The following is a 13,913-nucleotide window of genomic DNA, read 5'->3' on the forward strand; positions in this document are numbered from 1 at the left end:
AATTGTTACTAAGGGAGGGGAGCTGGGCATCACACAGTGAAGGCAAACGTGTAACAGACACATGATCTGAGTCCTCACAGAGGCCAGGTCAGGCTTGGCAATCTGAAATACATGACAAAGACAGTTACAACGCCAAATGCAAGCCTTTAGGGCCACGCCAGCGGCATCCAGAAGGTCATGGAGGAAAGAAAGGGACAGCAGAGGGTGGGCTTGCTCCTGGAGGTCTTTCTGAAGGTGACAGGTGAGCCTGCAGCTGTTTTTCAGAATTAAGAAGGGATGTGGTTACTAGAGGAGAAGGACTGCAGCTGATGAGAAACAGCCTCTGCTCTAGTTTAAGCCTACAAGTGAGTTCTGAGAAAAGTCAAGAATGCATTTTTCTCCAGGGTATTCACTGTGGGAGAGGTGGGTCAAACGGGTTTGCCCTTGCCACCGGCAGTTGAAACAGAAGAAAACGTCTCCATTCCCTGCCTGCTCAGGGAGCAGAAAGGCCTCAGTGACCTTGACTCTTAGAGTACATTGCCCTTTGGCAGCTCCCAGGACCTGTGTGCCCTTGGCTCAGCCATCTTGAAGCCAACACTTAAGGAATGGACCCTCCAGGGCCCACCTCCTCCCACGCCCGCCTTATAAGACCCCAGTGACCCTGGCATCTGTGGCCATAGCAGGAGACAGGAGCCAGCACTCGCTGTGGTTTAAGATCTCTGGGCAGCACAGATGGGGCCTGGGAGCTGCCACCTTCCCTGCAGAGTGGCCATGCAGCTGAGGACCAACCCAAGCTAGGAATCAGGGCTTTTGAGGGGTTTCTGGCTTCTTTCCAGCTGTGAGCCAATAGCAAGAAGATTGACTGGGGACTTGAAGTCCAAGGCCGTGGGCTCTGCACCTGAGGGCTGGCGGACCTGGAAATTCCCATCTTGGGGAGGCTGGCAGTGAGGGCTTTCGCCTTGTTGCTGGTTTTTGAGAACCAGGCAGACAGAGCTCAGCTGATGTTCCGGCAAGTAACCTCTCTACCCCACCAACTCAAAAATGACCACCCAGACTGCTGCTCTGAGACTGAAGAGTCAGAAGACAAATGGAGGCCTGCTTGGGGAAGAGAGGGGACACTGAGGCATGGCAACTGAGGACACTGTCCCACGGGCCATGACAGTGCTGAAAGAGGGATCCGGGAGTTGGGGAGTGTGGCTAACAGGCCCTCTTTGGCCCCAGCCAGGAAAAATCGAACAAAGGGAGGGGTTGGGGGGACTTTTGCTTGCCCTGTAGCTTTTCTGGGATGGCAGAATAGCATTCTTATCCCATTTTGCCCTGTATCGTGGGAAAGCCTGGAAGAACAAGTGGGGCCAGACACCAGCAGGGAACAACCATGCTCCATGTGTCCAGGGAAGAAAGGAAGATTGGGGATGCCAGGTGGGTGGTAGACGGCAGAGATCGTGCGGAGGGTCAGGGAGGGGAAGGTGCTCTGGGAACTTGCTTAGAGCCAAGGGAAGGGATTATGGTGAGTGTCCTTGTCTCCTGGAAGGCCAGCTTGGGGTGGGGATAATGAAGCTGGCAGTTATTAGGACCTTCTTCGGCCATGCATTTTACCTCCATCATCTCAATTCCTACAACTCTGCAAGGTATGTGCTATCATCCCATTTTATGGATAGGAGGAGACCCAGAGGGAGACCTTCCAAGGATCATACAGTCCGTAGTGAAGAGTCAGGATGTAAAGGGATTTAAGTGTGAGTGCGTGTGGCCCCTGCATGCAGAAACTCATGAGAGGAGAGGCTCTCCTGGGCTTCTCTCTGGGGGATCATGGGTCACAGGTTGAAGGAATCAGGGCCTCCTTGGAGGAGAGTAGAGTGTCTCTGAGAGAGAGGTTTCTTATCCCCAGTGTCAGCCAGGACCTCATTACCTCCGTCAGCTGGGGTGTGGGGACAAGGAAGAAGTGTGAGGAAGGACATGGGTGTGAGTGAAGTGAAAACGGTGACACCTCCTGGGCTCTTAATGCTTGGACTTCTCTAGAAAGGACAAATGAACACTTTAATGAAATTTGCCACGGGGCTCCTGGTGAAGCCTTAGGGTGGGGGTGGGGAGTGTGAGGAGAGGGGAAAGAATGTGGAATTCCCCCAAAAAGGACTCTGGGGGAGCGGTCAGCAGCTACTGACCACCTGCTGTCTCTCTGTGGGGGAAAACTAGGTCTTACTACATGTTATAGCGCAGATGACTTCACGGGAAGAGGCTGCATTAGGCAAGTTTTGAGTCTGTCTGTGCCATTGGTGAAATTATTTTACCTCTGGGACTTATTCATTTATTTAACAAAATTTGGGGGTCCACCAAGTGCCTGGCTTTATTGTAGGCACTGGAAGTCTAGTAATAAACACAACAAACAAAAATCCTTGATCTCCTGGAGCTTAAATTTTAGTCGAAAGAGAGACAAGAAACAAGATAAGGAAAACATATGACTTATCAGATATAGTAAGTGCTACCAAAAAAAAAAAAAAAAAGAGAAAAAAGCTAAGAAGATTTGAAATGTTGCATAAAGTGGGTGTGAAAATTACAGACTGGGATGCCAGGAGGGTTTTCTGAGTCAGCCTGTGAAGAAGGACCTGAGCAAGATCAGGCAGGGTGCTCTCTGAAGGAAGAGTGTTCAGAAAGAGGGAACAGCTAGCGCAAAAGTTCTGAAGCAGAGCGTGCCGGGAGGGTTAGAGGACTTTCAAGGAGACCAGCATGGCGGAAGTGCATAGAAGGGGCAGGGAAGTTGGAGACAAGGTCATAGAGGTCACTGGGGACTTAGGCTTATACTCTGAGCCCTTGGAGAGTTTGAACAGGAAACTGAACCCAGGGTAAAGTGAGTGGGTTGGGTGGGATGACCTTGGAGGCCCTTTCCAGTTAGTCAGTCTAGGTCTCCATTTAGGATTGAGCCACCTTCGTGCACAGCATTAAGGTCTGGCAGGGAACGTAGAGTATGTATGTGTGTGTGTGGTTGGAGGGGTGGAGGGTTCTGGCTGAGATATCCATTTTTTTAGACCACTGATGTGTTTGGACCAAGTAACCTTTAAAGCCCCATGTAAGCCTGAAATTTTTAAACCTCTCAAAGTGCCCGGCTTGGGGAATTTCCACTCGGCAGCTTTGTGCCACCTGAGCGTGCAAGTTGCTACTTGGGAACATGTCACAAGGTTTGGTTGCGTGATCAGCTTGGCCCCTGGCGGGTTTGCCCCTGTCTTGCAGGGTGGTGGGGAAAGCAGCAAGTAGCTTGGAGTCAGGGCAGCCTGACCTGGGCCCCCAGGACAGACGTCAGCCCAACCAGGTAGAGCCCTTCCAGGCCTGTATCTGGAGGGACTTTATCTGAGGCTGCTCTCTGTGGGCACCATTAGTCGTCCCTTCAGGGCAGGAAGTGTAGCTGAGGAGGGACAGAGAGCTGAGTTGTCACTGTGATCAGAGGCTGCGGCCAGAACACTGTTTTTCAGAATCTGTGCTGGGGTGGCCAAGCAGGGAGGCCCACAAGGAACCTGAGGGAAATCCTGTGGTCCCAAGTGAGCCACACAGAAATGCTTGTGACGGCCTTGCTCTGAGCTCTCAGAGGCGTCAGTAGCCAGGGAACAGGGACAAGGCTGAGCCAACGTAGGGGCCGCCCTGTGTTCCCGCTCTTGGCTCCTGACTCCAGCTGGGAGTCAGGCGCTCCACACCTGCCCTGAGACTAGAAGTGCTGTCTTCAGGCCGTTCCCTTCTGGCACCAACCTGTAGCCCTCAGAGGCCGCATTAGTAATTCTGCTGGGCTGCAGCTCTGACATCATAACTTGTGGCAAGTCACTGGGGACTAAGTGAGGATCCCCAGGCTGAGCAAGGGCAGGCTACCATGGGAGCAGCCCCACACCGGCCTTCAGCCACTCCCCATCTTTGCCCTACTGGAGAATAACACAGGAGGCTGCAGTTTGTGCCTCAGGCCCCAGGGCCATGCCCTGAAAATCACCTCCTCTGCCCCCAACCTAGCGCAGCTTCCAAAGGGCTGCTGCTATTCTGTCTAGTCTCAGGGGACTCCTAGCTACAGAACAGGGCCAGGGATAGGATATATCAGGGCGAAGGCCCAACTGGGCTGGAGAAATGAGGTTCAGGAAAGGCTCAGGGGGACCCACAAATGCCCCTGAGCGTCTTCCTCAGCTGTCATCAATCAGACCAGGGCTGGGCAGAGAGCAGGGGCTATGCTTCTACTGGCTCCGGCCTCTGCCAGTGTCCTCCTGGGTCCTGGTAACCTTTGCAGGCTTCCTGGGCTGCCTGGAGGGTGCTGGATATGATACCTCTGCCCTGGGGGTACAGGGACCAGGGTGGGGGCTGCTGTTTGCTTTGCAGTGGCTCACAGCTTCCCCCTTCCTCAGATGCCATCCCTCACATGAAACCCTGCCTTCAGCCTGCCCAGGGAGGCAGGCACAAGGTGAAGGCTCGCTCGCCAACCCCTCCTCCCTGCCTTTGTTCTTTCCTGCACCGTGGACTTGGCTGAGGTGTGAAGCGAGGGAGTGCCACTCTTTCCATCCAGGCCCTTGGCAACTGGCAGTTCACAACTCTCTTCCACTGAGGACACAGCCAGCAACTCCATGGACAGGTGGTACCTGGGTGAGTCCCCTGAACTCCATCCCTCCCACCTTCTCAGACTCTGACACAGGTATCCACCCCGTAACTTTCAAGTGCACCCACCAGGCCCCAGAAATGCAGGAACAGCAGAAACAAGAAAGAGCAGGATTTCCAAACAAGGACAGCTCAGTACGGAATCCTGGGCATGCTGTGATCCGTGCTCTGAGCGTGTCTGAGCTGCAAGAGCTGGCAAGACAGGTTGTCCAACAGACTCCTTTGCTGTCTGTCTGTCTGTCTACCCATCTGTCTATCTGCAGGAACTCCGAAGCCAGATTGCTGTGTTCAATTCTTGGTTTCTCTATTGCCTAGCTGCCTGACTTCTGGCAAGTTATTTAAATTCTCTGTGCCTGAGTTTCTTCACCTATAACATGGGGATGATAATAATGTCTTCATTACCTCAAAAAGTTGTGATGATTAAATGAGCTAATTTTTGTAAAGTGTTTAGAACAGTGCCTTGCACATAGAATTAAAAAATGCAGCTATCAACTTGCTTTCCCTACTCCTCTTTTTGTCTATCTATATCTATACCTGTATCGATATCTATCTATCTATCTATCTATCTATCTATCTATCTATCTATCTATCTATCTATCTATCTATCTATCTTTCCACCTATTTTTATGTCCCTTATTATTCCAGAAAGACTCCATGGTGGCTTACAAAGATAGACAAAATACACTGAGATGCCAAAAGGATATACGAGATCAGATAATTAAGTTCCCGAACTCAGAGATATTGCTGAATATCACTACGGTCACCTTCGAAGTACTCCCCTTGGGAAGCTATGCACCAACGCCAGTACCTACTCCACCTTTCAAAACAATTTTGGAACTCTTTTTCTGGAATGGCCATCAGAGCTGTCATCGTATTACCCTTGATGTCCAGAATGTCGTCACAATGTCTTCCTTTCAATATTTCCTTTATCTTCGGGTAAAGAAAGAAGTCATTGGGGGCCAGATCATGTGAGTAGGGAGGGTGTTCCAATACAGTTATTTGTTTACTAAATAACTGAGGGGCTAAAAACTCCCTCACAGACAATGCCCTGTGAGCTGGCACATTGTCATGATGCAAGAACCATGAATTGCTGGCAAACAGTTCAGGTTGTCTAACTTTTTCACGCAGCCTTTTCAGCACTTCCAAATAGTAAACTTGGTTAACTGTTTGTCCAGTTGGTACAAATTCATAATGACTAATCCCTTTGATATAAAATAAAAAAGTTAGCAACATTGTTGCAACAAGTTCCCTAATGTAATTGTCAGACCTTGTATAATAAGGGGCACCAGTGCCTTATGTAAAGTGAGGCAGTATCTTCCAGAGCACAGCCTTGGGGGGCCTGGATTTCTAGCCCTGGTTCTGTCACTAACTGGGTGTTTCACACAAGTCCCTCAACCTTCCTACCTTCAGTCTTCCTGCTGTGCTCAGTGGGGATCATGGCACTGCCCCGGCCACTTTCAGGGCTCATTTTGGGGAGCATAGGATCAGCCTCAGTTTCTTTATCTGTAGAATGGTGCAAACCTGAATTCAGTGGCACAGTACATGCAGAGTGTGACATGTGGTCGCCTCCGACTCCTCATTAGCTCTGTTGTAATATTTTCCTGAATATTTATCACTTGACTTTGAAATCAGAAGAGAGCTGAATGCGTGTCACAGCTCCTAGTCTGCAGGGCTGTACATCCTCTCTTTCCATCTTGCCCCCAGGCTCACTTTCATTGGAGGGCTTTTCTGTGTCCAACAGCTAATGCTCAACAAAAGGTTAATAATGCCTACTATTTCTCCAGTCAACACAAATATCATAGTAACAGTAATGACATTTATTGTGTACCAAGCCCCATACCATGCTCTGTGTGTGCATTATCTCATTTTCTCCTCACAGCCACCCTGTGAGGTGAGGAACAGTCCCACTTTACGATGAGGAGACTGAGACACAGACAGCTTAAGTCACTTGACAGAGGCCATTTACTTAGCAAGTGGAGGAGCCAGGAAGTGAATTCAAACCTTGACTCCTGCCACTGCTCAAGGAGGGTTAATAGATGGATTCATTCCCTTTGGAATGACTAACCCACCCCTGGTCGACATTGACAACTGGCTACTATTGAGCACCAGCTTCATTTGGAGGCCAATTCAATTGACTAGAACTCAGCTAGGAATCTGAGCACCCACAGAGTACCCAGCGCCGGGATCCCTGCATTAAAGGAGGCCACAGTGGAGTGGGGAGGTAGCCTCAGAGGTGTAGGAAAGCACCTGGCTCCTATAGCTGAAGTCTGGCTGTCAGTCCATTTTGCTTCTGACTGGCTGTGTGACTTTGTACCAGAGCCCTGCCCTCTCTGTGCCATGGATGCCTCATCTGTAAAATGAGGAAAATAAGATAAGTACAAGGAAATAACAGTCAGGAAAGTGCTTTGTAAATCGTAAATGCAGGGCATTCTCCCTGTGGTAAAGCTCAGCCCCTTCTTGAAGAGCCTCCAAGGCAACATAGGAAACTGGCATGCAAACAACAAGAGCGCCATGCTAACTGAAGCAAGCCCGTCATGTTTGTAGAATAGGTGGAAAGTGCCAGAAGCGGCAGGGAAAAAGAAATTAGTTAGGGATGACTGGAGTCTTTCTGACTGAGGTGTGAGCTGCTAGATACATCTCGATGGATGAAGAAGATAACAGAGGAAAGGGCATTCCAGGGCAGCAGAGGCCAGGAGGTGTGACTATTCATGGTGGGCTCAGGGTGGGCTGTGAGGTGGGAGGGGCCAGGCAGCTCGGGACCAGCCCAGGGAAGCCTTGAGTACCAGGTAAGAAACACCAGCTGACAGAGTAATCTCTGCAGTGATTGGTGAGGTGGACAGCTGCTGGGGTTTGGGCCTCTGTGAGACCCTGATGTATAGTATACACTGAATATATTTTGAAACTCCCGCTTCCCATTGCCACAGCCCCAGCCGTGGCTTCTCCAGCTGGTGGAAGAACAGCACGGCTTGCGGACTGTCACTGGCCCTCCTCTTTGGAAATTTCCTTTGGGAGGGTTTGGAATTCAGCCAGCTCCTGCCTGCCCCTGTCTGCCTGCGCACCTCCTCACACCTCAGCAGGAGCCCCTTCGTCCACACCAGGGCTTTTCTTGTGACCAGGGTAAATATTACCTGACACTGTTAATGTTTAATGCCCCCACCTCATCCCTGGCCACCCCACGGCCGGGCACTCTCCCTGAACCAGAGGCAGCAGGAGAAAGGCAGTGGAGACGAGCACAGTCTGCTAGGGCGATGGCAGGGTGGTCGACGGATGATGGTGAGTGTGTGTGAATGTGCCTGCAATAGCGGGTGGCCTCTGCTTGGACCACCTTGGAGGGGTAAGCTGGACCCCATTCTGCTGTCTCCTGGTACCCCTGCCTTCCAGAGTGCTCAACACCCTTCCGTCATTCTGGGCCAGCTGCCTAAGAAAATTTGCTTTTACAAAAGGATCCTGCCTTAATTCCAAAGAAATCCACCTTGAATAGCAGAAGCTCGGGCACCAAGTAGGAGCCGGTTTGCGACTGAGGGGTGAGCTTCCAGCTTGGCTTTCAGGCATGAGCCTGTCCTGATTCAGTGTCTCTTTCTGGATTATCTATGCTCACAGTAGGAGGAGGACAGGCTCAGGCTGGGGAAGGAGCTGGTCACTCTGGTCGGCCTTCTCAGGCTGGCTTGGGGTGAGAGCCCCCAAACACATAGCATATTCCCAGAAGGATTTCTGCGATGGGGGGTGATTCAGGCCTAGAGGCCAATAGGGGACTCTATTAACTGCGGGGCTTTGAGCCAGATTTAGAAAAGGGGAGAGCTTTGGGTGAGGACAGGCTCATCAAATGGCTCAGGAAGAGGTGGTCAAGCAGAAGACGGTTTTCTGGTGTGGTGAGGGAGCTGTGGGTCTAGTCGTGGCTCTGATACTAACTCCCCATATGACCTTGACCAAGACTTGAACTGATCTGGTGAGACAACCTTGAAGGTCTTCCATGTGGGACAGGCACCTGGGTCTCCATAGCCTCCCCTTGGCCTCTGGCCCTTCAGGCCCAGGCGCTGACCCCTCCTAGCCTGTTTGCTCCTGGCCTAGGGAGCTTGCCGCTGAGACAGCTGGGCTCATCAGGCCTTGTGGTCTCCCATTGCCCAGAGCACAGTTCAGCACAGCCTGGGAGGTGCCAGCTTGCACATTCCTTTCACCTTGGGCACTGCTCCCCTAGTGCCAAGAAGGGTTTCAAACAGGGCAGGAAAGAGGGGCCACCTTCAGCTGAGGCAGAAAAGCTCTGGCCAGACTATCCTCCAGCTGCCCAAGGGCAAGTGTGCTCAGTTTACAGGGCTGGAGGGCAGAGCTGTGACATCTGCCAGCTGCTAAGCAGCTCCACATCAGGGTGAGAAAAGCCACAGGAGGCAGGGGACTGGACCAGATGACCTGACCTTGGAAGTCTCCTTCCTTGTGACCGTGAGAGGCAGCATAACAAAGGGATTAAGTATCTAAATTCTTAGCAACCCATTGTCTGGGTTCATATCCCAGCTCTACCCTTTACTAGTTGTGTAACTGTGGGTGAGTTACTTAACCCCTCTGTGCCTCCATTTTCTCATGGATTATACGGGAATAATGTTAATGCCTCATAAGGTTGCTATGAGAGTTGAATAAGTGAATGCTTTGTTAGCCTTAGCTTGGCATGTTGTAAGTATGATAATTAACGTTTCTTATATAAATCTGCTTCCCCCAGAGGATAGCAACATAAGAGAGAAGAATCTAGAAAACTGGTTCAAGACCCAGTTCTGCCTCCAACTTTCCTTGGGACTTTGGACAAATCTCCAAACTGGGCCTCAGTTTCCTCCTTCTTCTGTTCATCCATTCATTTATCTCATAAATATTTGCTAAGCCCCTTGCAGTTGGTTAGTCATATGGGGGAGGCTGCTGGTGAGTCTAATGGGAGATGTCTTTTTCGGCCTTTTCTGAATTTTGTATAATGCGAGGGGAGGAAAGAACCAACCCCTCCCAGAGTTGCCAGAGGCCCACAGGCAGCATGGCTTTCTGCTTTGGATGCTTAGTATTTGGTCTCAAGTTGACTGTGTCTGAAGAAGCCTAGGGCAGATACCCCCAATGGCAGTGGCTTTTGCCGACCCACCAACCTCCTCTTCCAGGGGTCTCTCTTTAACAGCCTCTTCTTGCCCACTTGGACCCTGGGAGGTGCTGGGATAAGAAGGACAGAGTTCTACTGTTTCTGTGGCTAGAACACCCTGCTGTCTGTGACTTGTCCCTCACCCCATCTTTGGCTCTCTCCTCAGGTGGTAACGCCAAGGGGGATGTGGACCCATTCTACTATGGTAAGCCTGGCGGGCCCCTCCTCCCACCTTTCCTGAGCCTGTCTCCCTGTGCCCCCAGTTGGTTCCTAGCCTCTCCCAGCCCTGGATCATGTGCCCCCCTCGTCCTGTTTTCATGGGGCTGCTGCCAGTGTGGGCTGTGGGGAGGGGTGCCTGATGACCCATCTCACCTCCTTGCCCTCTCCTCCTCAGACTATGAGACTGTCCGCAATGGGGGCCTGATCTTCGCTGGCTTGGCCTTCGTCGTGGGGCTCATCATCATCCTCAGTAAGTGGGGCAGGTCTCATGTTGGAAGAGGGGTGCTGGATGGGTGCTCATCTCTTCCCAAGGCTGCTGGGCACACTGGCTTCCCAGGTGCCCTCTCACCCCTTTTCCAGGTCTTGTAAGTGAGGAGTGAGTCGCTCTGCTCCCCTCCCCTCCCCCATGCCGGATATGGGAACTGAGGGATACACTGATGGAGAGAGGCAGCTTGGGGTATTTCCCTACTTGGTCCTTGCACCACACAGAGGAGGTTCCCTGTTTCTCACATGTGCCCTCCAGTAGACCTGAGAGGAGCTGCCAAGATGTGGGGGCTGGCTCCCTTTGACCCTGGGAATCTTCAGTATAAATGGGTGGGGGGTCAAATTAGGGGAGGGAACTAACCTCTACTGGACACCCCACTCCCTCAGATCTGGGTACTTTCTTGGCTTAAGCTAAAGCTCAGCCCATTTAATCCTCTCAGCAACACTCAGGGATGGCCATAACTGTCACCATTTTCCAGATGAAAAATCAGACCCACTCTGAGAGGTACAGCAACTTGCTCAAATTTCCACAGCCAATCAGAAGCAGAGTCCGTTCAGCAGAACTCAGGGGTGTTCATCCTGCACTCTATTCTCCACCTGCTGCTGCAAAGCAAGTGTAGCTGGGAGCCAGCGGTCTTAGGCCCTGCTGTTAGTTTAGTGTGGACCGCCAACTCCCTGGGCCTCAGTTTGCTCATCTGTTAAATAGGGATGATCCCATTTGCCTCATTGGTTATGGCTAGCATGGCAGCCAAGAAAACACTTAGAGGGATCCAGTGTAGGCATGGTGTGTTGTGGGGGGATAGAAGGGTCCTTGTATATCCCCCAGCCCCAGCAGGTACACAGCAGGAGCTTAATAAATGCTTACATGTTTAAATCTACAGACATGTTTGGTCCCCCCAGTTCTCCTGGAAGCTCCTTCAGGGAGGTGCTGTGTAGCAGTTGAGAACATAGGCGTGGAGGCAGACGGGGCTGAGCAGGATTCAGGGCTCTGGACTTATTGCCTTCCTTCTTCAAGAGCTTATTGAGCAGCTACTACGTGCCCAGCACTGTGCAGGGTGCCCAGGCGTGGCTGCCACTCTCAGTGGTGAGGATCGCAGTCCTTTGAAGTTCCACCTTGCAGTCAATGTTTATTGACCAACTGACTGACTTGGGCTCCTGAATGCATATGGCCCAGCCCTATATACAGAGAAACACAGTCAACTGCGGCCTCCAAGCCACACTCCAGGATCTCCGTGTGGTGCTGGCAGGAGGTAGGGAGGAGAGACTACAGAGCTGAGTTCTCCAGGGCACAGAAGTTCTCTTTGGAAGTGAGAGGTCAATGAAAACTAACCTCCTTTCTCTCTTCAAGGCAAAAAACTTCGCTGTGGGGGCAAGAAGAAGCATCGGTGAGTGCCTTTCTAGTGTAACTGACGGAGGTGGGTGGGGCAGGGGAAAGGAGGGGCAAGCTGAGGATTTTGGTCTCTGAGGCCTGTGAGAAGTGGTCCCCAACCTCAGGGACCCTAGACTGACCACGTCCCCTATTGTCCTCTTACCTGTCTTTTTTCCTTTCCCATCTCAGGTCAGTCAGTCAAGATGAGCTATGATGACAGGTACGTTTGGGAGGGGTGCAGCCAGAAATGGTTGTGGAGAAATAAGGAAGAACTCGTGACTGCGCCCGGAAGAATTTTAGGGTCTTCCGTTTATCAGCCAGACATTCTGTCACCCATCCTGTGTTTTTAAATGATGGCCAAGTGTCTGGTGTGGTATGTGTGGCCAAAGGGAGGCTATAGAGATGGCCCAGAGAAAGGTAAGATGAATAAGGAATGAAATGAAAATCCCCACCTGTACCCTGATCACAACCCAAATCCTGCCTTTGTCTTTTCAGAGTCAGCTGTGCTCACTACTGCACTGGGGCCGGCTGAGGAGCCTTCCCTGAACTGCAGACCTTTGTCCCCAGCACTGCCAGGCCCTCAGGCTGAAGGAAGCACCAGGCTTCACGTGACCCCTGGGTGGGCATCACCTCCTTCCACCCCATACCACCTCTTTCTGATAATAAAGCTGGCCTGAGACATGGCTCCATCCATGGCCTGCCTCCCTCCCTCCCTCTCTCCTGTAACTACCATTACCCACTCCTCCAAGTAGGAGTACAATGCAGCCTGGTCTCCTGTTTTTCCATGAATTGCCCAGGTGCCCATGACTATTAAAGCCAGTTCAGTATCATCATCTGTAGGCCTCTCTTGTTCCCCACCCCCCACCCCTGAATTGCCAGGAGCTCCTGAACAGAGGACTCAGCTTGTCTTCTAAACACCAGGCAGAGAGAAAGCTGGGAGTCCGAAGGTCACAGGTTCAAAGCTATTGGGTCTGTTGGGTGCTGCTTGGGCATCTGTCCAGACCTTGAGTGCTGCTGTTGGAGCTGCCCTCCTGGAAGTTGGTGTGGATAGGCCTGGGCTGCCAAAGCTGTAGCAGTTGGTGGTCACGTTATGTACTCTGCCATCTCCCCAAGTGCACCAGCGTGCCTGGATGGGCGGTCAGGGTGCAGGCTTCAGCATATGCTCTCTCCCTGCCCACCTCCTTGACCCTGGTGCTAAGCTCAGGCCATCCTCTTTCTACTCTTGGGGCTAGGGGACCTCAGCTAGACCTATTCTCATCCATGTATTTGGGCACTGGCTTGGTTCATCCCAGGGCCAGGGGCCAGGGAGTGAGGGTGGGCCCTTGTTACCATTCCTCCCAGTCTTCTGTCCATTCCGGCAGGCTCCCACCCAGGGAACCTCAGCTCAAGACGGTATCAGCCTGGCTCTCCAAGAGGCTGTGCTTGACTGCTGATGTCTGTGGCCCCCTGGGAGCAGAGCATGCTCCGTCCACTAGTTTCTGCCCTCCCCTTCCCTCCCAGGAGGCGGGATGGGCTGGTGTGATCATGGCACCATCTAGTGTCTGGTTTCCTTATCTGGGTGTGCAGGCCTCCGAAGTGTGTGTGTGTGTGTGTGTGTGTGTGTGTGTGTGTGTGTATGTGTGGTGGTGGGCGGGGGGGAGGGGGGCGTGGAGAAGTGGCAGGGAACGAACCCGAGACAGCAGCAAGTTGGTGGAGTTTAAAATGAACAGGGTGTGTTTGGGGGACAGAGGCAGAGTAAGCCACCGTTCTGCTTGAGAATTGAACTTTTTGTCGTAATCCACTGCACCCAGGCCCTGAAGACCACCAACCCTGACAGAATCACAGAAGACGTGAGCACAGAAAGTCCTTAGAGGACAAAATAGACAGTCCTAATTTTTCAGAATGTGCTCTGAATGTGGGCTCATTGATGAAGGAAAGAATGTGACAGGCCAAACCCCTAAATAGAACTCAGTATTTCCGCACACGAGATGGGGCACACAGTTGGGCCGTCCACAACGGTGAGACATGTACAGGAAGGGGGCAGGTCCAGCTAGGGGGCGCTTTTGGGAGCTCCTGAAGCTTTTCGGATATAGCAGTCAATGGAAACTGGAAGAGGGGGTACTCCAGGCCTGTGGCCCACCTAGGGAAAAGTGAGAGCAGTGGAGAGGAATCAACTTCTAAAATGTTCTATATACAGGCTCTGAGCCTGCCAACGCAGACGGGGAATTCCAGCTGCTCTGGAGGGGAAATGGTCCTGGGTGAGTCACTTCCCCTCTCTGCCTCTGCCACAAGCCCTCCAATTCCATGAAACGTGAGGCTCCATCGGGTCCCAGGTTATCTATCTGGAGAACCTGGGGTGCTATTCAAACCAGCAGATACCCAGCC

At 51.9% G+C, this 13,913-nt stretch overlaps 1 protein-coding gene across 8 annotated transcripts; it reads left to right on the top strand.

Annotated features, from left to right (window-relative positions):
- The first annotated feature begins 645 nt into the window (after nucleotides 1-645).
- On the top strand, nucleotides 646-12,382 carry FXYD2 (FXYD domain containing ion transport regulator 2). 8 transcript variants are annotated; one of them, XM_019716191.3, is made up of 8 exons: nucleotides 646-1,398; nucleotides 4,347-4,581; nucleotides 7,518-7,710; nucleotides 9,864-9,902; nucleotides 10,092-10,166; nucleotides 11,529-11,565; nucleotides 11,739-11,769; nucleotides 12,045-12,382. In XM_019716191.3, the coding sequence occupies exons 1-7, from the start codon at nucleotides 1,355-1,357 to the stop codon at nucleotides 11,761-11,763; spliced, it is 648 nt and encodes a 215-aa protein (XP_019571750.2). In that variant the 5' UTR covers nucleotides 646-1,354; the 3' UTR covers nucleotides 11,764-11,769; nucleotides 12,045-12,382. The 8 variants fall into 8 exon arrangements, with proteins under 8 accessions (XP_019571750.2, XP_019571751.2, XP_019571749.2 ...); XM_019716192.3 differs by having other exon boundaries at nucleotides 646-988; XM_019716190.3 differs by lacking the exon at nucleotides 646-1,398 and adding an exon at nucleotides 1,434-1,607.
- Nucleotides 12,383-13,913: the final 1,531 nt, after the last annotated feature.

The sequence above is a fragment of the Rhinolophus sinicus genome, chromosome 14 (assembly GCF_057876585.1).
Source record: "Rhinolophus sinicus isolate RSI-liver-muscle chromosome 14, RSI-T2T, whole genome shotgun sequence".
Classification (NCBI taxonomy): domain Eukaryota; kingdom Metazoa; phylum Chordata; class Mammalia; order Chiroptera; family Rhinolophidae; genus Rhinolophus; species Rhinolophus sinicus.

What these genes read in the sequence shown, in the direction of transcription:
- FXYD2 (XM_074335412.2), top strand. Translation starts at nt 4,075, where the DNA reads ATGAGGTTCAGGAAAGGCTCAGGGGGACCCACAAATGCCCCTGAGCGT. An exon ending in GGGCTTTTCTTGTGACCAGG is followed by an intron (nt 7,711 to 9,863) that starts GTAAATATTACC and finishes CTCTCTCCTCAG; the next exon opens with GTGGTAACGCCAAGGGGGAT. An exon ending in GGGGCTCATCATCATCCTCA is followed by an intron (nt 10,167 to 11,061) that starts GTAAGTGGGGCA and finishes TTAAATCTACAG; the next exon opens with ACATGTTTGGTCCCCCCAGT.